At 44.8% G+C, this 21673-nt stretch overlaps 2 protein-coding genes across 4 annotated transcripts in view; one reads left to right on the top strand and one right to left on the bottom strand.

The window, feature by feature from the left end:
- The window catches only part of agxta (alanine--glyoxylate and serine--pyruvate aminotransferase a), a 93920-nt gene extending 83321 nt beyond the window's left edge, over positions 1 to 10599 (top strand). For both annotated transcript variants that reach the window (XM_070883299.1, XM_070883298.1), the window contains exons 8-11: positions 107 to 176; positions 3575 to 3670; positions 7589 to 7717; positions 9689 to 10599. In XM_070883299.1, coding sequence (XP_070739400.1) covers positions 107 to 176; positions 3575 to 3670; positions 7589 to 7717; positions 9689 to 9796 — 403 coding nt within the window. In that variant the 3' untranslated portion in view covers positions 9797 to 10599. The remainder of the gene's footprint in view (positions 1 to 106; positions 177 to 3574; positions 3671 to 7588; positions 7718 to 9688) is intronic.
- A 6778-nt stretch (positions 10600 to 17377) lies between these two features.
- Positions 17378 to 21673, bottom strand: part of scly (selenocysteine lyase) — a 36406-nt gene continuing 32110 nt past the window's right edge. For both annotated transcript variants that reach the window (XM_070883297.1, XM_070883296.1), the window contains 3 exons: positions 19959 to 20061; positions 19738 to 19813; positions 17378 to 17984 (listed from right to left, as the gene is read on the bottom strand). In XM_070883297.1, coding sequence (XP_070739398.1) covers positions 17798 to 17984; positions 19738 to 19813; positions 19959 to 20061 — 366 coding nt within the window. In that variant the 3' untranslated portion in view covers positions 17378 to 17797. The remainder of the gene's footprint in view (positions 17985 to 19737; positions 19814 to 19958; positions 20062 to 21673) is intronic.

The raw sequence follows: 21673 nt of genomic DNA, 5'->3' as shown, positions 1-21673 counted from the left end.
AAAGTAAATGATAAAAATAGATTTCCTGGGCCCAAATGGACAATGAGTTTCATGAGCTCCTGCATGCCATTGAACTGAACATCTAACAATGTCACTGTTTTTACAGATACCATCACACAAGTCCCATCACCGGCCTTTTTGCATTGAGAGAGGCACTTGCAATTCTTGCAGAAGAAGTGAGTATTGTCGAGTTTATCAATGTCATTATAGTGGACTGGATGTTTTTTTTCATGATTTTCACAATTGCAAGAGGCAGTCTCAACTCAGCAAGAGTTAGACTCAAAGTATATTAATCTACGAAGCAATAAGCAGCCCTTCCCCAAGAGAGTATCTAACTCACTGCACCCCTCCACAGGACAGTATCAAACACACTGCACCCCTCCCACAGGACAGTATCAAACACACTGCACCCCTCCCACAGGACAGTATCAAACACACTGCAACCCTCCCCCAGGTCACTATCGAACTCACTGTACCCCTCCCCCAGGACAGTATCTAACACACTGCAAACCGTCTCCCAGGACAGTATCAAACACACTGCACCCCTCCCCCAGGACAGTATCTAACACACTGCACCCCTCCCCCAGGACAGTATCTAACACACTGCACCCGTCTCCCAGGAAAGTATCTGACTCACTGCACCCCTCCCCCAGGTCAGTATCTAACACACGGCACCCCTCCCCCAGGACAGTATCTAACACACTGCACCCCTCTCCCAGGACAGTATCTAACACACTGCACCCCACCCCCAGGTCAGTATCGAACACACTGCACCCCTCCCCCAGGACAGTATCTGACACACTGCACCCCTCCCCCAGGTCAGTATCTAACACACTACACCCCTCCCCCAGGACAGGATCTAACTCACTGCACCCCTCCCCAGGACAGTATCTAACACACTGCACCCGTCTCCCAGGAAAGTATCGAACACACTGCACCCCTCTCCCAGGACAGTATCTAACACACTGCACGCCTCCCCCAGGACAGTATCCAACACACTGCACCCCTCCCGCAGGACAGTATCTAACACACTGCACCCCTCCACCAGGACAGTATCGAACGGACTGCACCCCTCCCCCAGGACAGTATCTAACTCACTGCACCCCTCCCCCAGGACAGTATCTAACACACTGCACCCCACCCCCAGGCCAGTATGTAACACACTGCACCCCTCCCCAGGACAGTATCTGACACACTGCACCCCTCCCCCAGGACAGTATCTAACACACTGCACCGCTTCCCCAGGACAGGATCTAACTCACTGCACCCCTCCCCCAGGACAGTATCTAACACACTGCACCCCTCTCCCAGGACAGTATCAAACACACTGCACCCCTCTCCCAGGACAGTATCTAACACACTGCACCCCTCCCCCAGGACAGTATCGAACACACTGCACCCCTCTCCCAGGACAGTATCAAACACACTGCACACCTCCCCCAGGACAGTATCTAACACACTGCATCCGTCTCCCAGGAAAGTATCTAACACACTGCACCCCTCTCCCAGGACAGTATCTAACACACTGCGCGCCTCCCCCAGGACAGTATCTGACTCACTGCACCCCTCCCCCAGGATAGTGTCTAACACACTGCACCCCTCCCCCAGGTCAGTATCGAACACACTGCACCCCTCCCCCAGGACAGTATCTAACTCACTGCACCCCTCCCCCAGGACAGTATCTAACACACTGCACCCCTCTCCCAGGACAGTATCAAACACACTGCACCTCTCCCCCAGGACAGTATCGAACGCACTGCACCCCTCCCCCAGGACAGTATCGAACATACTGCACCCCTCCCCCAGGACAGTATCTGACACACTGCACCCCTCCCCCAGGACAGTATCTAACACACTGCACCCCTCCCCCAGGACAGTATCTGACACACTGCACACCTCCCCCAGGGCAGTGTCTAACACACTGCACCCCTCCCCCAGGCCAGTATCTGACACACTGCACCCCTCTCCCAGGACAGTATCAAACACACTGCACACCTCCCCCAGGACAGTATCTAACACACTGCACCCTTCTCCCAGGAAAGTATCTAACACACTGCACCCCTCCCCCAGGAAAGTATCTGACTCACTACACCCCTCCCCCAGGAAAGTATCTAACACACTGCACCCCTCCCCCAGGACAGTATCTAACACACTGCACCCCTACTCCAGGACAGTATCTAACACACTGCACCCCTCCCCCAGGACAGTATCTAACACATTGCACCCCTACCCCAGGACAGTATCTAACACACTGCACCCGTCTCCCAGGAAAGTATCTAACACACTGCACCCTTCTCCCAGGACAGTAGCAAACACACTGCACCCCTCCCCCAGGACAGTATCTAACACACTGCACGCCTCCCCCAGGACAGTATCTAACACACTGCACCCCTCCCCCAGGACAGTATCTAACAAACTGCACCCCTCCCCCAGGACAGTATCTAACACACTGCACCCCTCCCCCAGGACAGTATCGAACACACTGCACCCCTCCCCCAGGACAGTATCGAACACACTGCACCCCTCCCCCAGGACAGTATCTAACACACTGCACCCCTCCCCCAGGACAGTATCGAACACACTGCACCCCTCCCCCAGGACAGTATCGAACACACTGCACCCCTCCCCCAGCACAGTATCTAACACACTGCACCCCTCCCCCAGGACAGTATCGAACACACTGCACCCCTCCCCCAGGACAGTGTCTAACACACTGCCCCCCCCCATCAGGACAGTGTCTAACACACTGCACCCCTCCCCCAGGACAGTATCTAACTGACTGCACCCCTCCCCCAGGGCAGTATCTAACACACTGCACCCCTCCCCCAGGACAGTATCTCACTCACTGCACCCCTCCCCCAGGACAGTATCTAACTGACTGCATCCCGTAACCTACATGCAGTCCAGTGGAGATCAGCCTCAGTTGTCACAAGTTTGGGAAGAATTTGAACCCCCCCTGCCCTGTGGTAATGGGCAGGAAGGGCCTCTAAAGTGGAGCAGTTTGTTGTACCGCCCCCTGCCACTGCAATACTGCTGGCCACTCTTTTTTTGGCTGAGGCTCCGACTCGAACCGGATTGTCTTTTAGCTCGAGCCTCAGCGGGGAGGTTACTGCAGCTTTGTCTCCACATCAGAAGCCCTGCCATTTCTTTTTGCTGCCTATTGCTGCCTTTTTGCCCCACGCCTTGCCCTTTAAGCATGTCCCGCCCTTTGCCCCACGTCCTGCCATTTGCGCAAGTCCCGCCCTTTGCCCCACGCTTTGCCCCGAATCCTGCCCTTTGCCCCGTGTCCCGCCCGTTGCCCCGAGCAATGTTCCCATTGGCTGCATGGCCATGTGGCCGAGCACTGTTCTGGAGGTCCCGTGCCTCCGGCTCACGAGCTTTACAATGCAAAAACCGCGCAGTCACAGATTTCTGAAGGGCTGTGCAGCTCTTTAATGGGCGGCATGGCCTCCCCCCGAAAAATAGAAGGAACATTCACCCTGGGTCCTGCTTGTAAATTGTTACGTATTTCAAAAAGAGGTGTGGATGAGGAAGTATTCTTCATTTGTAAAGTATTGGTACCATCTCTATACAGGGACTCGAGAAGAATTGGAAGCTTCACCAAGAGAATGCTGAATACTTGCACAAAGGGGTGCAGGACCTGGGTTTAAAACTCTTTGTAAAGGACAAGGTGAGGAATAGCACTGCAGTCGGAAACTAGCTGGGCTAGTGGTAGGCCACAGTAAAACCTTATGCATTATTCATTGTTGGAGTTGAAGGGCTGAGTGAGGTAGTATCTCTCAGTACAGAGAAAGCATACATGGTAACGTTCCTGTGTGAGCATGCTATGATTTGAGTGAAGTGGTCAGGGAGCAAATGGTCTTCAGAGATAATGCAGTTGTCCCTGTGCTAGACAAGCGGCATTCTTCTAAGTACTTAAACTCCTATAAGACCTTTGAATTGGGAGCAGCTGAATGGAATTCACATTAAGAATCAAAATCCATCATTATCATCATCACAGGAAATGGAGGAAGACTTGCTTCCACTCCAAAAGTGAGTTCTCAGGTGACTGTACAGTCCAATACGAGAATTACAGGCTCTGTCAGGTGGGACAGACAGTCGATGGAGGAAAGGGTGGGTGGGGAACCTGGTTTGCCACACGCTCTTTCCGCTGCCTGCGCTTATTTTCTGCATGCTCTCAGCAACAAACTCGAGCTCAGCACCCTCCCGAATGCTCTTCCTCCACTTCGGCCAGAGATTCCCAGATTAGGTGGGGACGTTGCACTTTATCAAAGAGGCTTTGAGAGTGTCCTTGAAATGTTTCCTCTGCCCACCTGGGGCTTGCTTGCCGTGTAGAAGTTCTGATTAGAGCGCTTGCTTTAGGAGTCTTGTGTCGGTTATGCAAACAATGTGGCCCACCCAACGGAACTAGCCGAATGTGGTCAGTGCTTCGATGCTGGGGATGTTGGCCTAATCAAGAACATTGGTGTGTCTGTCCTCCCAGGGGATTTGCAGGATCTTGCAGAGACATCGTTGGTGGTAGTTCTCCAGTGATTTGAGGTGTCTACTGTATATGGTCCACTTCTCTGAGCCACACAGGAAGGTGGGCATCACTACAGCCCTGTAGACCATAAGTTACAGTTACGGTTGATGTGGAGGTGGATCAAATTCAGTCACAGTGGCCAAGTCCCCTAATCATTATCCAAGTGGCTTGTTTATTTGAAGCTTAACTATCATTGCGTTATTCTGAAGACCTATGTCATGTTTTCCCTTAGTCCCCTTTTGTCTGTCGAAGATACGTATAGTTCCTTGAACAATCATTCATGACTTAGTCACACCCAACATCGTCAGAACACCCATAGCAATGTTGCTGATGCTGATAATGCTTATGCACCCTCAGTTAACATTCTGTCTCACTGCTAATTGGGGAAATGGGAGAACAGGGGGCTTATTTGCACACACAAAAGCCAGAGGGCAGCATGAAGAAAAGAAAATTCAGTACCTTGTTGTGAGGTAGATGCCTTTGCTGCCTGTCCTTGGCCTTGAGGCATGAGGGCAGTAACTGATGGTCGCTATTAAGATTCCAGCAATTTGGATTTTGGAACGGATACAGACTGCCAATTCCTTTGTAGTTCGGCGACCAGCCATCCAGTTTCCGATTGGACAATCTGGTTATAGGAGAGGGCACGTGGTAATTTTCACTTATGAGTTAAAAAATACCACCCTGTGCACCAGTGGATCAGTTTTACGTGTTCACCAGCAGATTTTTTAAATACTTTGTCACTGTCTGTTTTTGGACTGGGAAAAAGATGGCCAGCCTACTTCCAGTTACCTTATAACCACAGGTTTTTAAAATGCAGTCTGAGAGTCCGCAGGATCATTGGATTTCTGCAGTAGTCCACCTTCTAAGAAGGCATTTCTGTTGCTGTATGCTAATAAAAATGTCACCCTTTGGGTAAATGACACTGTCTTTCAGAATTTTGGAAAGGGAATTGGAGGGGTGTGGGTGCCCGAGAACAGTGATATCTATTTACAGGGTGTCCTCGGGAGCGCCTCAATAATCGCAGTGGGTCTCCCTGAATGCTGCACTTCAGCATCCTGTGTCAGACCATCACCCACTGAGCCGGGGTTGGCGGACCACCCAGTAGGCTGCAAGACACGTCTGCTGGGCCTATTGATACACAAGAAAATCTCAGCATTGGCTCACAGTAATCAGCAGAATCAATTTTAAGGAGCTGTCTTCATTCTATGAAATCTTATAGTCAGTTATTTATCCAAAATAGCTGCATTATAAAAATGAGATATAATTATAATTAATATCTGGGTCCAAATGACTAATTCTTGCCCCTGATTAAGCTATTATCTTGAACCTATGATAAAGTGGAGATTACTTACGATTTTGTTATGTAACAAATATATAACTCTCGTGAACTTTATCGCTTCACTATTTTATTTTAAACAATTTAATACCTCTGGTAAAATAGCATGGGAATGTAGGAACAGGAGTAGGCTATTCAATTAAATCATGGCTGCTCTGTACCTCATCAGCATTTCCCCACCTTTGATCCATATCTCTTGATACCCTTACCTAATAAAAATCTGGCGATCGCAATCTTGACATTTTCAATTCACTCAGCATCCACATCTTTTTGGAGGAGAGCCATCCAGATTTCCACTACCCTCTGTGTGGCAAAAGTGCCTCCTGATTTCAATCTTTAATGGCCTAGCTCTAATTTTAAGATTGTGCCCCCTACATGGCTCTGTTCAACTGAAGCATCGCTTCCTCATGTTTGTATTGCAGCTGCCTTGTAATGCCAACATTACATAGAATTTCACAGCACAGAAGCAGGTCATTCGGCCCAACAGGTCTATGTTGTTGTTCATGCTCCACATACACCTCCTCCCACCCTGCTTCATCTCACCCCATCAACATATCCTTCTGTTCCTTTCTCCCTCATGTATTAACTAGCTTCCGCTAAATGCATCTATGCTATTCACCTCCATGTGGTCGTGATTTAACATTTTCATTTACTTTTAATGATTTGTGTACCTGGACACCCAAATATTTTTGCTCCTCCAATTCTTAGTCTCTCAGCATTAAGATTCTGATTCATCTTTCCTGGATCCAAAGTGGATGACCTCATACTTCCACTCATTGAACGTTACCTGCCCACTCACTTAATCTGCCTATATCCCTTTGTGACTTCCTTGCTTCCATCTACACAACTTACTCTGCCAACTCGAATATACAAACAACTCCGTGGGCTGGATTTTCGGTTCTGGTCATTTCGGGGCGGTAATGGCGGCGGGGCAGTAAAGTTTGCACTGGGAAATAGTTTGCGTCTGCAGCCACAAAATTCATCAGCTGGGCCGAGTGTGGAGCGGAGCGCTAAGGGAGGCATTCCACACCTCTTTAGGATGGCAGGCTGGCTGACCAACTGAAAATCCGTTGCTAAAGAGCCGGTCTCGGAACGCCATGAGGTTTCTTTGGAAAATAAAAACCCACAAAACGCATTCCCAATACCTTGAGCAACCTACATATAAATCGCAAAATTAAAAATAAACAAAATAATCAAACTTATCTCATTCATTGTTTACTTCACTCACCACCGCCGGGACAGCTCCGACTGTTTTGTTTTCCAGGCGGTCCCACCACGGTGCGCTACGAGGCGCTGGAGGGTCGGCGTCAAACAAAAATCGAAGCACTGTCGAAACCGGAAGCGTTGCACACCAACTTGGCGTTCCCAGGCAGTGCTGATCTGCGCCCCTGCAAAACCAGCAACTAATTTCCCGGTGGGGCACTGAGAGCTGGCCGCCTGCCCGGAAACCATTTCCCCTGTCATTATTGGGCAACATACCAAATATCCAGCCCCATGTCTTAATCCAAGTCACTGATACATATACATAAACGCTGAGAGCATTATAGCACCATTTATGGGAATGGGGGTAAAAAAACAAAACTGATGAGCTACATCGGATCTTGTGCTATGCAGCATAGATTAATTCACAGCCGCATGCCGGGTCTGGAGGGTAAACACTGCATTGAAGTAAATGAGGAGTGACAACTAAGGAGGAAAAACATTTAAATATTTTGTCTTTCACTCTTGAGGCCATGAGACTCCCCACAGTTACAACAATTTCTGTGCCAGAAGGCTACGAGTGGAAAGACATCACTGGCTTCATCATGAAGAACTATCAGATCGAGATCACCGGGGGACTGGGGCCTACTGTTGGCATGGTATGTGAAGGCAACTGGGGTTGGCACTGGGTATGCAGGGAAGATCACCTGTTATATTGAATGAGGACATATACCAATGTTAACGTTATTACTTTACCTGTACACTTTGCAGGAAAAAATGTCATTATAATTTGGAACTTATTGTCGACACATGCAGCCGAAGAGCATTATCTGTTGTAAATTATGTATTAATATACCTGGAAAGGCATTGAGAGTCGTCAGATCTTCATTGCATAGAGCACAGCCAAGGCTCTGCTAAAGGGGCTAAGGGGAGAGAGATAGGATGTGATGTTCTGTCTTAAAGGGATGCAGTCCTCCTGAAAGATTGTTTGGTGAACCTTATATATTTGTTTGCAAACACTCACCTGCATTACACTTTGCATTCATTCTGTCCAAACAAAAAAAAGAATTGCAAAATGCCAGCATACTGCTTAAACCATATTCTTTGCCCTGGGATTCCCCACAAGGCAAGTTTCTAATCTTGGCTGGGTAGATGTGGGGAACTGACTGTGTATACCTCACATGGAGGTCACTTCAGCAGTCCCGCAGTCGATCAGTTATAAGCAACATTAGCAGATGACTGCCAGAAGCTCCCTGCAGGAGGATAAAACAGGGAAAAATGTTTTCTTGCACAGAAAGTGCTAACAGAGCTTTATTATTTAGGTCAGATAGTTGTAGGAATGAATAGTATATTTGACCCTTGTGTGACTACCTATGGGACAAATTCCTTGCTCCTGTGCTTCTAGTAGGGAGCTACAGTGATGCAGGTGTTAACAGTCAACTGTTAGCCAATCTCCTTCCTTCTATAGTTAACATCATGTTTTGAGTAAGAACAAGAAACTTGATGGTGAGTATATGGAACAGACTTTATTGATATCCAGTGTAGATGATCGGCCCAACTAGACACAAAGAATGGGTTTTGGATTTTGATTTTATCTTTAGAGCCCTCTGAAGAATTGTTGAAAGCCATGCTCCTTTATACACGATATTATGTCTACATCAAAGGTATCTGTCACAGAAAGGACCTCATGATGTATCTGTTCCCGAATCCCTTGAAAACAATCTATTTACATAAAAAGTTGTAATTGTTTACTCCAAAGCTACTTTCCTCAAAAGACTTTCTGACGTAACTGTTCTCAAATCCTTTGAAGAGTAGACTTTTTAAACTGTTATCTTTCTAAACTGTAGTTAATGGATCCCTTTATGTGTATTACACTAGCCCCCAAAGTTATGCTTTAATCACCCATGGTTGACATCATTACTGTCATTTATTTCCATGCCCAATCATTTTTTGTCTATAACTTCTCTCAGGTGGTCCCTCATATAGAGGATAACTTGCTTCCACGTCAAAAAGGGATGAGTTCACAGGTGTTTCAATGAGGGACCTAATATTCCAGATCCTGAACTACATCCTTAAGGGTGGAAGATGTCTGTGCATGGATTTTTTTAACGTGTGGTGGTCGTTGCACACCAGCCACCACACGGGCTTGACAGAGCTAGGTCTTGGTACAGTGGCAAAGATTAACCAAGACAACTGGCGACCAGCTCTGCTGCACGGACCTAGTGCGCACACATATCGCAGTATGGGCTGGCCCGTGCTGCCCCTGGGCCCTAAACTCATGCCTCTCCTGGGCCCCGATCATGTTGCTCTGCAATCTCGAGAGATCGTCTATAACACTCAGACACTAAAAACAGAAGACAAGCTATATTTTCTTCTCATGACTCTTCAAAGCCATCCTGTTTATATTGTAAAGTCAGTTGCTCCAGGATACAAGGAAGTTCAATTATTAACCACTAACTCCCCAAGATGTCCAACGGCAGGTTGGAGATAGGGCTACAGCACACTTTCATAAAGGCTGTGCTCCCTCTAAGAGCTATCCCCGTATTGTCGTTTGGAACCCGGGATCGGTGGATTTACCCTAATATATCTAAGCTATCCACAACTAAACAAATCTATTTTCTGGCCTTTAGGTTTTGCGGATTGGATTAATGGGCATCAACTGTACAAAAGCCAACGTAGATCTTGTGCTCCGAGCTCTGAAGGATGCCCTTGAGCACTGCAAGAAAAGCAAGCACTGAGCAAAGTCCGGAAGAACTGAACAGCTCCGGGACCTAACAGCCAGATGACTGAACTTAAAACTAATCCTTGAAGAACAAACATTGCGTTATTTTAGTCTTTGCTACAATAAAACAGAACCTGCTTCCAACTGTACCAAACCCTAGCAATCACCCAGAAGGCTAATCATTTAGTTTATACAAAACTCCGCAGTATCTATCACTATATAGAGTCCCAGAGGAAGTGTTGGCGAGGAGAATCATTAAATCCAGTCTTTTCTGAATTTAGGACTTAATTTTGGGGGGATGGAAGGGATTGGAGGGTTGGTATGTTCCTTGAATACTATACTGGGATAAGCCATTAATCTTGATTCTCGTTTTGACCTAGAAAACTTAAACACACTGAAGAACTTAATCACTTTTTTTCTTTACCTCAGATTCACTGAGATTGCCTTCAGTACAATCCCGATAGGTTTGGGTGTCAGAGAAAGTGGGAGTGAGAATGCATCTGGGCTGTGGGCCATGGATTATTTCCACTATTACACAATGACATAAATTATGGAAGGGAATGCCTCCAGTACCCCACCCCTCCAGACAGGCCAGTGAAGTTACTGTGGTTATGTGACTGATACAGGAGTGGAACCTGATGGTAGGGCCTCTGCAGTTTGGATATTCTGAAATATCAAAGAATTGTGAAGGTGATCGCCTTAAATCTATTAAATACAACTGTTATACATTGCATCAATCCAGTATATCCAGTTACATGAACAGAGTGAAATTGAACAGACCATAATTAGGTATATACTGAATAAACACCAAGTTCAGTGCTATTGTTTCCTGAATTCAATTGTTAAATTAGTATTTAAAACCATACAACCACTCCACTGATGATAATGACATCAATTACACATTCAAATATATTATACAATTAGAACCATAAACTGCCCCTTGTTTCCCTGTCCATCCTCCAATACTTGAGGTTTCTAAGCTAGGCTGATACTCCGGGACAGCAATGGGGGAAAGCTGCTGCAACAAAACTCCTGCCCTTCTGAGGAGACATTAAACACTGTCTGTTGAGGTGGATGTGAAAGAGTCCACGGCACAATTTAGGGAGTTCGCACGGTGTCCTGGCCAACATTCTTCCCTCACCAACATCATCATTCATCTCACTGCAGCAATGCTATGCACAAAATGACTGCTACAATTGTCGGTATAACAAGAGTGACTACACTTCAGTGTATTTACAGCACCTTGAGATGTTTCTGAGAGACATGTTAAGGTATCATATAAATATAAGTTTGTCATTTATATTTAAACTTTGTTTTTGGGTAACTCATAGTTACTGAATGTACTGAACCTCATTTTCTCAACAAATTTTGATCAAATATTAAATATAAACAAGGTTTGTTACCCAAGACTGGAGACATCATGGTTGGCAACTGTTTTCTGGCTCCTGTTCATGCAGGGGCCTGGAGAACAGCTGATTGCAGATGTCACCCCATAATCTACTGGGCTTGGTGGATTATGGGATGACTTCAGCAATCAGTTGTTCTCCAGTCCCCTGTGCAAAGGGGCCCAGAAAGGGTTGGATTCTGTTGGCTACAAAATAAAGCCTCCAAACTCACAAAGCCACCTTTCAAATAACCATACTGATTTTGTGCATCACCGGTTGGCTCAATCTTACAATCTTGTACTTCAGAACTCATCTTTCTGAAAATGACATACAGGTCTAGACTGCAGGTGGCCTATGATACCCTGGATGTGAGTATGAATTGGACAGTGGGTTGACTATCTTTGGTGCCAAGAGTGCACAGCCAATAATTCTGCCAAGAAAACTCGATTGTGATGTTGGTCATCTAGTTCAGGCTACAAGTCAAGAATTCAGTTGCTTGGCTAGGTGACCACATCTAATCTACGCTAGGGTAACAGGTGGGAAAGGCAAGTGGAAATCCAGCTGATAATTCTCAACAAAAATGCAGCCCAGGAATCAAGTGTAGTAACCGTTAGCTGAACATCTCAACAGCAACCATACCAAGCAAATCCATACTTTGAAATGGATCTATGCGCTTCCCCCAAAAAACAAAATTAAACATCATGTCCTGTTTCACCTAAGGAAAATAACTGAATTGTGTTCCAGTAATGAAGCAAAATCACATTCGCAGTCCTATCAACATCCCTTACAATTTCATCTGATCTCTTTTGTGTTCTTGCATTTAAGAATAACAAGGAATCTTTGCAGTGTGACGTTAAGTTAAAGTGTACTTCCCAGCCTAAAATTCAGTACTAAGTGATTTGAGTTACTGAGCCAAAGGAGATATTAAGTGGGAATAACCAAAAGCTTGGTCAAAGAGGTGAGTTTTGTGGAGAGGCAGAGGGGTTAGGGAGGGAATTCCACAGCATGGGGCTTAGGTAACTGAATGTACAGCCACCAATGGTGGGGTGAAGGGAAGGATGAATGTGCAAGAGGCCAGAGTCATACGGGAGTGGTTGTAGGAGGATTCAAAACGGTTGTAAACAGTTTGGTTCACCACAAGACCGATCAGGAGGGGGATAGAATCGATGGCAAGGGTATGGAATTGAACAATAGCTTCCGTCTTCCCAATGTTTAAAATGGAGAAAATTGCTGATCTTCTAAGACTGGATGTTGGACAATACAAAGGTAGTGGAAGGGTTAAGAGAGGTGGTGGAGAGATAGAGATGGTGGCATTAGAGTATATGTGGAAGCTGGCCCCGTATCTACAGAGGACACCAAGGAGCAGCGGATATATGAGGAAGAGCGGGGCCAATGATAGATCCCTGGGAGACTCCAGAGGTAACAGTGCCGGGGCAGGAGGTGAAGACAATGCTGCAGATGCACTAGCTACGATTAGATAGGTATGAGTTGAACTAAGCAAGGTCGGCTATTAAAAGAAAACTGACAGAACAGTTGTCTCTTTTTGCAAATTGTAAAAAGTGAGCCATACACTGGCTTCTGTGAAACTACCATAGTTCATAGAAAAAGTAAAAATGATGGGAGACCATCTCTTGGAATTGTGGAGATTGTAAATTTGGGCATCCCTGACTCGTAGTACACTTTTTTTTTTATATGAGATGCAATTTTGAGGAGTTTCAGGGGGTTGTACAACCAACATGCATGGGCCTCCTGTAAATATGCTAATTCATTTAGTTCTGTGCCAAATTTCACAAGTTTTTCTCAGGTTCCATCCAAAGCCTTGGTGCCACCAGTAAAAACTGAACAGATCAATGCTACAGCAGCCGAGGACTGCTTAGTAGGCAATTATAGTAGACAGCTTATTGTCATTTTGGTCACATTAGAAAAAAAAAATCATTTTCCTTTGCACCGTTGTGCATTCAAATATTGTAGAGCCATTTTTTTTTTTTTTTACACAATCCTAATTTTTTTCTCTGCCGCACTTCAAGCCAAAGTTTGAAATAACTGCTGCTATCCAAATATCATCTAGGAGGGTTGGAAGGATGAACCTGGTCTGCCAACTCTCAATCTGCTGCATGACCTGTACGAGAAAGATCACTTCATAATGGGACTTTATCTGCATGCCCAAAGGCACCTCAGGCACATCCACCATTATTCTCACTCCTAACTGTCCATGTCAAATGAAATGTCTCCGGTGCCTCCTCTTCATAGAATCAGAATAGTCCATCACAGGAGGCCATTTGGCCATCGAGTCTCCGTCTGCTCTTTCAAAGAGCAATCCAGTTAGTTCCACTTCCCTGCTTTTCCTATATCTCTGCAATTTTTTCTCCCTCAAGTATTTTCCAATTCCTTTTGAAGACTACTATTGAGTCTGTATCCACCACCCTGTCAGGCTGTGCATTCTAAATCCTAACCACTCGTTGCGTAAAAAGGTTTTTCCTCATGTCACCGCTGGTTCTTTTGCCAATCACCTTAAATCTGTACCGTCTGGTTATCGACCCTTCCGCCACTGGAAACAGTTTCTCTTTATTTACTATATCTAAATCCTTCATGATTTTAAACAAATCTCTTCTTAGCCTTCTATACTCTAAGGAGAGCAAACCCAGCTTCTCCAGTTATTCTACGCAACTATAATCCCTTATCCCTAGAACCATTCGAGTAAATATCTTCTGTACCCTCTCCAAAGCCTTCATGTTTTTCCAAAAGTATGGTGCCCACAATTGGACACAATACTCCAGCTGGATCCGAACTAGTGTTTTATATATGTTTAGCATAACTTCCTGGCTTTCATACTCTATGCCTCCATTTATAAAGCCCAGGGTCCCATATGCTTTATTAACGGTTTGATTAACCTGTTTGATCAAAGAGTTGTGTACAAGCACAACCAGGTCACTCTCTTTGCACACCCTTTAAAATTGTACCATATAGTGTGTATGGTCACTCATCATTCTTCCTACCAAAATGTATCGCCTCACACTTTCCTGCAAATTTTATGTCCCCGCTCATTCCATCAGCCCGTCTATGCCATCTTGAAGTCTATAACAACAACTTGTATTTATAGAGCACCTTTAATGTAATAAAACGTCCCAAGGTGCTTCAAACGAGTGTTATAAGACAAAACAAATAAATTTGACACTGAACCATATAAGAAATTACAGCAGATGACCAAAAACTTGGTCAAAGAGGTAGGTTTTAAGGAGGAAAGAGAGGTAGAGAGGTTTAGGGAGGGACTTCCAGAACTTAGGGCCTAGGCAGCTGAAGGCACGGTCACCAATGGTTGAGCGATTATAATCAGGGATGTTCAAGAGGGCAGAATTTGAGGAGCACAGACATATCGAGGGGGGGGGGGGGGCTGTGGGGCTGAAGGAGATTACAGAGATAGGGAGGGGCAATGGGCCTGGAGGAATTGGTAAACAAGGATGAGAATTTTGAAATCGAGGCATTGCTTAACTGGGAGCCAATGTAGTTCTGCGAGCACAGGAGCAATGGGTGAATGGGACTTGGTGCGATTTAGGATAAGGGCTGCCGAGTTTACGTAGGGTAGGATGTGGGAGGCCAGCCAGGAGTGTGTTGGAGTAGTCAAGTCTAGAGGTAACAAAGGCATGGATGAGGGCTTCAGCAGCGGATGAGCTGAGGCAGAGGTGGAGATGGGCAATGTTACAGAGGTGGAAATAGGCGGTTTTAGTTATGCCGCGGAATATTTATTACTCTCTTCACTGTTAATTACACTTCCAAGCTTCGTGTCATCTGTAAATTTCAAAATTGTGCCTGTATCACAAAGTCCAAGTCATTAATATGCATCAAAACAGCACTGGTCCCAGTACTGAACTTTGGGGAACTCCACTGTACACCTGCCTCCAATCCGGAAAAACAGCCATTCACCCCAACTCTCTGGGAATTATTTTAGTGAAAGGTTGAAAACAGGTGCTAAATTGGTGCTGTGCTGATAAGACATGCCAGTTTTAAAGTCCGAAGTTAGCACACAATTTTGGTCCTAATTGCTGATTACCACAACTTGAACTGGCCTGGAGGTGCTAAACCAGACATCTGCAGGTTGAACACTCGACGCTGTTTAGAGGCAATTTTTGCATGCATCCATTTCCACTAAAGGTGGGCTGAATGACACACAGTGGCACATTGCTGGATGGCTCAGGCACTGAGTGAGAGCACGCACAGGTTCTCAGACGTGGCACTAGGGGTCCTGATGGAGGTCGAGAGGAGGGATGTCCTGTACCCACAGGGTGGAAGGAGTCCACCTCGCTCTCCTGTTCCTCTGGTACTGCTCCTCTTCATGTCCTCTTCCCATTCCTCCTGAAGACCAAGGGAGACCCCTAGTTAGATGCCGATGACCAAGCACTCCCTTTCTCCTGGTGACTCCTGTGTGTCCAATAATGTACAGTAGCACAGCACTCACTCTCTTTAGGTGAAGTCCTCACAGAATTTCCAGAATAAACATTGATAGAGCGTTGGTGATGTCTTGACAGTGCCCCAGAAAGTCTCCTGATGTGTTTCAAAAGCCCTCTTCAAACCTCCAGCAGTAAGTGAACAGTGAAAGGTGATATACCTTTAAGTGGCGCTCAAAATTCTCTGCAATGAATTGTACTCCCAATCAGCTGGTTGATGTAGGGAGAGGGCATTAGGTCAAGTATTAACCGTCAAAATGCTTTGCAGCCTACTTAGTCATCTCTGCCACTTAAATTGTCTGCTAATCAGTCCTTAACGATTCTCCGGGTAGCCATTCTTAGCACTGATTTCAACTCCTTTACCAAGATGGCGCCCTGCGCTAAACGGCATCTTGGCTACCTCAGAAGCTCTTTAGGGCCTAAAATATCCGAGGAAAATTGTCCCCAAGGCTTTTATGTTCTGTTTTTCCCCATAATGGAAGGATCTACATTGTGAAATTCTATCCCTGAAAACACTGGTGAAAATCATGCAATAGAACATAATTTAACTTACTCTGTCACCGTAAAGCAGTGGCCTTTGTCATAGGCTTTGTTTCACATCCAGTATTGAATTGTTGGCTGTTATTTGAATTGTTAGCATTACTGGGGTCGTGTCAGCTTCTTTTAAAGCTGTTCGTCAGCTTTTGTGAGTTTTCTAGCTTGGCATGTTTGAGTCACTGAGGAATGGATACATGTGGATGTGGATGGTGTCCAAGACCCGAATACAACAAAAATGTGCAAGAACTTCATCAACGTTCTAGAGGAAGGGAACAGTATTGATAAATATAATAATCCTAGATGGAAAGTGATGGGAGAAAGGGTGTAAACAAGTCTTATTTGGAAGGTTGATTTAACTGAGTCACCATGGCCTGAGGAGGAGAGGTCAGTATAAATAATTTGTACGGTCACAACCTAACCATCACTTACAAACCGAAGGTACTTAATTACACACACAGAATGTAATAATGGAGTCAGAGGCTGGAATCTAATTGAAGGAGTCGGATGATACAGAGTAATAGATACCTGGTAAACTACCGGAATTGAAACTTCTGTTTATCTGTCTCTCACATCAGAATTACTGGGCCGAGTCTGTGATTCAAAAGAACTGGGAGCAGGGGTGGGGTGGGAAGAGGGGAGATGCCTTTTGGCTGTGGTCACATTCAATTTAAAAAAGTAAAAAAAAAATACACCCCCTCCTTAGTTTTTCTGGTTCAAATAGATGGCTATGCAGCCTGCGTATTATTCTCTGGAACCAGCTTGTACAAGGTGTTCAGACTGGGCCACGGAGAATAGTCTTTGCTTTGGTTCTCTTTTGTTACATCCAGTGAAGTATCCAGCCACTACTCTATGTTCCTTCCCGACAGGCCGACAAGAGATCAGGAAACACATCTGGTGGGGAAATTTCCATCGTACTGCTTCCTGGCACGTGGTGTCACTGCACCCATCTGCAGGGCAGCCTGAAAACTCCCAGGTCAAGAGTTTCCGCTTTGGGCTCAATCAGTGATCTGGGCACAAATTGAAATAGTTTTCAGAAGAGTTTTTTTGCACAAGTTTCCATTCAAACTCATTTGCATATCGTCAAATGTAACATCTGCCATGAACCAGCCAAATTGGGCAGCATTTTCAAACATAATTAAAAAAAAAAAATTTGTATTTAAAAAAAAAATTCCTTGATTTATATAAATATAAAAGAATGGTAACCTGTTGCAGTTTGATTAAGACAGCTGAAAATAGGTTTATCACAAAAAATGTATCATTTTTAATGATCTTAAATGACTGAAAAACTATACAGTTACATTGCTGTACAGTAGTCAGTTTCTTAGTAAATTAAAAATAAATGTAAACACTTTTCAATTGTGCCTATTATTGTCTGTGCGTCTAAAACAAAAACAACCTCCTGGAAGGCCCGCTAACAGGCGCTATTAGTGGAAACTTGCAACAGCTTTTTTTTTTAAAAACCAGCACAAAAGATCCTGGATTTGTGCTAGATGTAATTCGTGCTGCAACTCTTCGATCTTTTGCGCTGGTTTGGCTGATTTCAGTCGAATTGCGCTGAAACAAATCAGCACAACCTGGCGGAAACTCCAGACCTTTTGGTGAAAAAGGCCTTATTGCTCCTGTTGTGCATCTCTGGATTTCTGCTGGCAGTAATCAGTTCCTGTCTCTGTGAGTCTGCCCAGCCTGTGCAGCACACACTTCAATTTCATTAACTGCTTGCTTCAGGTCTTCTATAATGGCAACCACATCCTCTTTCGATGTTGCACGCCCCACACTCAAGCGGATTGCATTCTGTGCCACGTCATATGGAATGCCACTGTTCAGTAAAATATGCGAGGGCCTGGAAAAACAAGACTGTTTGTTACAGGAGGATGTAAGAGGGTGAGAGCAAGTAAACTACATGCAGCCCACAAATCCACTCCATCCACAGCCCACCAAATCCACAGACCATGGACTCGACACCACTCATTGAATTCCAGAAGGAAAGTTTTATATGAATATTTCCTGACCCACAATGAACGCTTACGTAGTTGAACACACAGGCTGTGGATATGATGGTAAGTGGTTATGGTACTGGACTGACAACCCAGAGGTCAGGAGTTCAAATCCCACCATGGCAAGTTGTGAAATTCAGTAAATCTGGCAATTTATGAGGTGGCAACAGGAAAAAAAAAGCTGCTGGATTGTCTACGAATTCCCTTCAAAGGGAACCTGCACCTCTACCCAGTCTGGCCCACTCTAATCCAAACTGAAGTCATAACTGCGCAATGTCCATCTATGTCCACAGCTCCATTATTCAGCCTAGGCTGGTTGCTTTCCATAAGGGTCACTTTTCATGGATCCTGGTGCACAGGAAGCATGGCAGATGATGGGAGTATTTAATTCCTTCCGTCTGTATTTATTCCTGTAATCTCTAATCCCAATCCCTCACTGGATATTCATCCAGCTGTTCTTGGTACTCGCTGCTTTTCTGAGAGCCGTTTCCATTTCTCTAGGGAGGAAATGAATACTGCTATCTCCAGTCTTTCTTGAAGCTCATTCATTCTATTCTTGTACGAGCAGGTTTCCTGCAAAGAGAAAAAAAATGGAACCCCCTACCCCCATCTAAAAAGGTACAAGTGTCACTAATTTATCCACTTCTCTGGCATGTGCCTCAGCCCACATCCTACTGTCCTGTGGGAAAGTCCAGGTTCTGACATTGCACTGTATTCACCACTGGGGAGGGGGGGGGGCGGGGGGAAACGTCGACTTGGCCATCACTACAGTGCAATCTGGGAATAACTGTCACTGAATGTTTCACAGATATTTCACTGAGCGATGTGGGAGTACACATCACAAAATATAGGAGGATACAGATTATTGAATGGACATTTGTTTTTCGTTTCAATAATTTATTGACCGGCAGTGACCTGAACTACTTTCAGACACTCAATTTAGTTGTTCTATCAGCTCGGCCGAAACCAGCACCCATTAATAATTCGTCACAGGGCCCTTTCGACTTCTCAAGCTGTCACTATTACAGGAACATAAACAGATTTGCACACTGCAGTCTTTATCACGAAATGCCATGAACAGCTGCATGCCTACCACTTCAGAATCCCATGTGTCGGATCAGGGAGGGAACCAAGGGATGGGCAGCATCCGTTGCCAGTGTGCAAGGGGCAGTGGGCAGCAGTGCTCCGCTACATGGCTGCATATTGACACTGTTAAAGTTCTTTACGCTAATAGTTAAAATGCCAATAGATCATAGTACTGGAAATATAAACTGACCTTTAATTATACAGCAATATTGTCAGTTATTAATTTATTTTCCATTTATATTAACATTAAATCATGCAGTAGGAAGCAACGGATTACTGATTCATAAACCACAAATCTTTCCAGGCTGTTTATCTTTTGTTTTACAGGCTCCATTTCTATTGAGAAAATATACAAAATCCCACAATTGTAACAGTCCGACTTAATGGTTCAATCTCTCCCCAGAGAACTGCAAGCACAGGCAGCCCAGAACAGTGGCTGGTGATGTAATGATTTCTAACACTATTCTGCTGCCTTTTTCAGAATCACACAGGAGACACTGTGAGACCTCTTACCTATTGCCTTTGTCGGAATGGCAGGCAGCTCCCACACTAGCCAGCAGCCTTCGACAGTTCAGCAGCACCTTCCGACCTAGCACACAATGAAAGCGTTATTGTGGCACAGCACTTCTTAAAGGTGATTCACACATTCCCAGCCCAGTGCTTCTAGGCACTAATTAACAATTAATTACCACCACATGTGTGATTCATTGAGATGATGGTATTTTTGCCAGTACCTTGCAGATTAGGCCCTAGAATGGACATGTTGCAGGTGTTTGGCAACCTGTCTGAGCCCTTAAAGTGGCTGTTGAAATGGAGTTTGTCCTTTCCAAAGACAGTCTGGGATAAGAATAGGAAAAGACCAATTAAGTCCCTTACATACAGATTTTACTCATCATCAATCATGTAACATAGACAACTACTGAAATACTAGATTTGATAATTTTGACTTTTATGCAATCTTAATGAACTAATCACTTCCTATTCAACTTCACAAACAATTTTACATATACTCCCAAATGTACAGTCTTGTGGAATAAACCCATCCTGCTGTAATCTATATCCTACTGCAATATGCAGAGCCTAGCAACTCAAAGTAAAGAAGAAATGGCCAGGGCACAGTGTGACTAACAGTTTATTTACAGAGTCTGCCTGTGTACCCTGAATTTTCCATTGTAAATTAATTGCCGAGCCCTGCCCCTTAACCAGGTATTATAATGCTGCAATACTGGGCATCTGCCAGTAGAGGGCCCTCATGTACTACAGAAATTCTCCTCCCTTCTCCCAAAAAGTTTTCGAACCTGATGCCAGGCATCCGGAGTTTGATAAAATTATTTCAAATTTCACAGGATTTTTCAAAGTTAGAATTTTTTTCTTGCTCCTTTCCTTTTTCCTATTATTTCCAACTTTACTGAAATGCTTGCTTTATTCTACAGTTTAAATATATATATAGATCAAGGAATAAATTCAGTAAACCCTGGAAATAAACAGTTGGTCAGTCAGCATCTGTAAATAAGTAGATTCGAAAGACTTAACGTTGAGTGTAGACCCTTGACCAGAACTGAAAAGTTGGAGAAATATTTTAATATGGTTGGAAAAAAATACAGCCAGGGAGCAGGGAAGGGGTCAGATGCAACAATCAGAGAGAAGGGGGTTAAATGAGTTAAATGATTTAATAGAAAACTGAGATGACATAAAATAAAAGAAAAAAATGAAAATCACAGGAAAGGGAAGGGGCGGATATACAAAGAAAACCATACACCGAGCACAGAACGGAAGGTAATCAGTGAATGAATTGTAACCATCTTGAGATGGAAACAACAGCAACTTGTATTTAGATCGCGCCTTTAACATCGTAAAACGTCCCAAGGCTTTTCACAGGAGTGTTATCAAACGTGACACCGAGTCACCATACAGAGATACTAGGACAGATGACCAAAAGCTTGGTCAAAGAGGTAAGTTTTAAGGGTCGTGTTAAAGGAAGAGAGAAGTAGAGAGGCAGCGAGGTTTAGGGCCTATGCAGCTGATGGCACAGCCGCCAATGGTAGGCCAAAAGATGTCAGAGATGCACAAGAGGCCAGAATTAGAAGAATGCAGAGTTCTCGGAGGGTTGAAGGGCTGGAGGAGGTTACAGAGAAAGGAAGGGGCAAGGCCACGGAAGGATTCGAACACAAGGAAGAGAATTCGAGGCTCTGCTGGACTGTGAGCCAATGTAGGCCAGCGAGTACAGTGGTGATGGATTAATTGGACGGTGCGAGTTAGTATACAGATAGCAGAGCTAACGGCAAGATATAGATTTTTATAAAGTCTGTTTTGATTATAGACACCACAAACATTGCCCCATGGCCACGGTGCTGATTTATTCTATTAGTTCTGGAACATGGCATTGGGCAAGGCAACACGCTAAGGTAACTCTGCCTACTGGGATTATTATGCCACTTTTCTCCCCCCC

The sequence above is a fragment of the Pristiophorus japonicus genome, chromosome 6, assembly GCF_044704955.1.
Source record: "Pristiophorus japonicus isolate sPriJap1 chromosome 6, sPriJap1.hap1, whole genome shotgun sequence".
Classification (NCBI taxonomy): Eukaryota; Metazoa; Chordata; class Chondrichthyes; family Pristiophoridae; genus Pristiophorus; species Pristiophorus japonicus.
The sequence above is the reverse complement of the archived record's forward strand: the minus strand, read 5'-3'. Positions and strand labels throughout refer to the sequence as shown.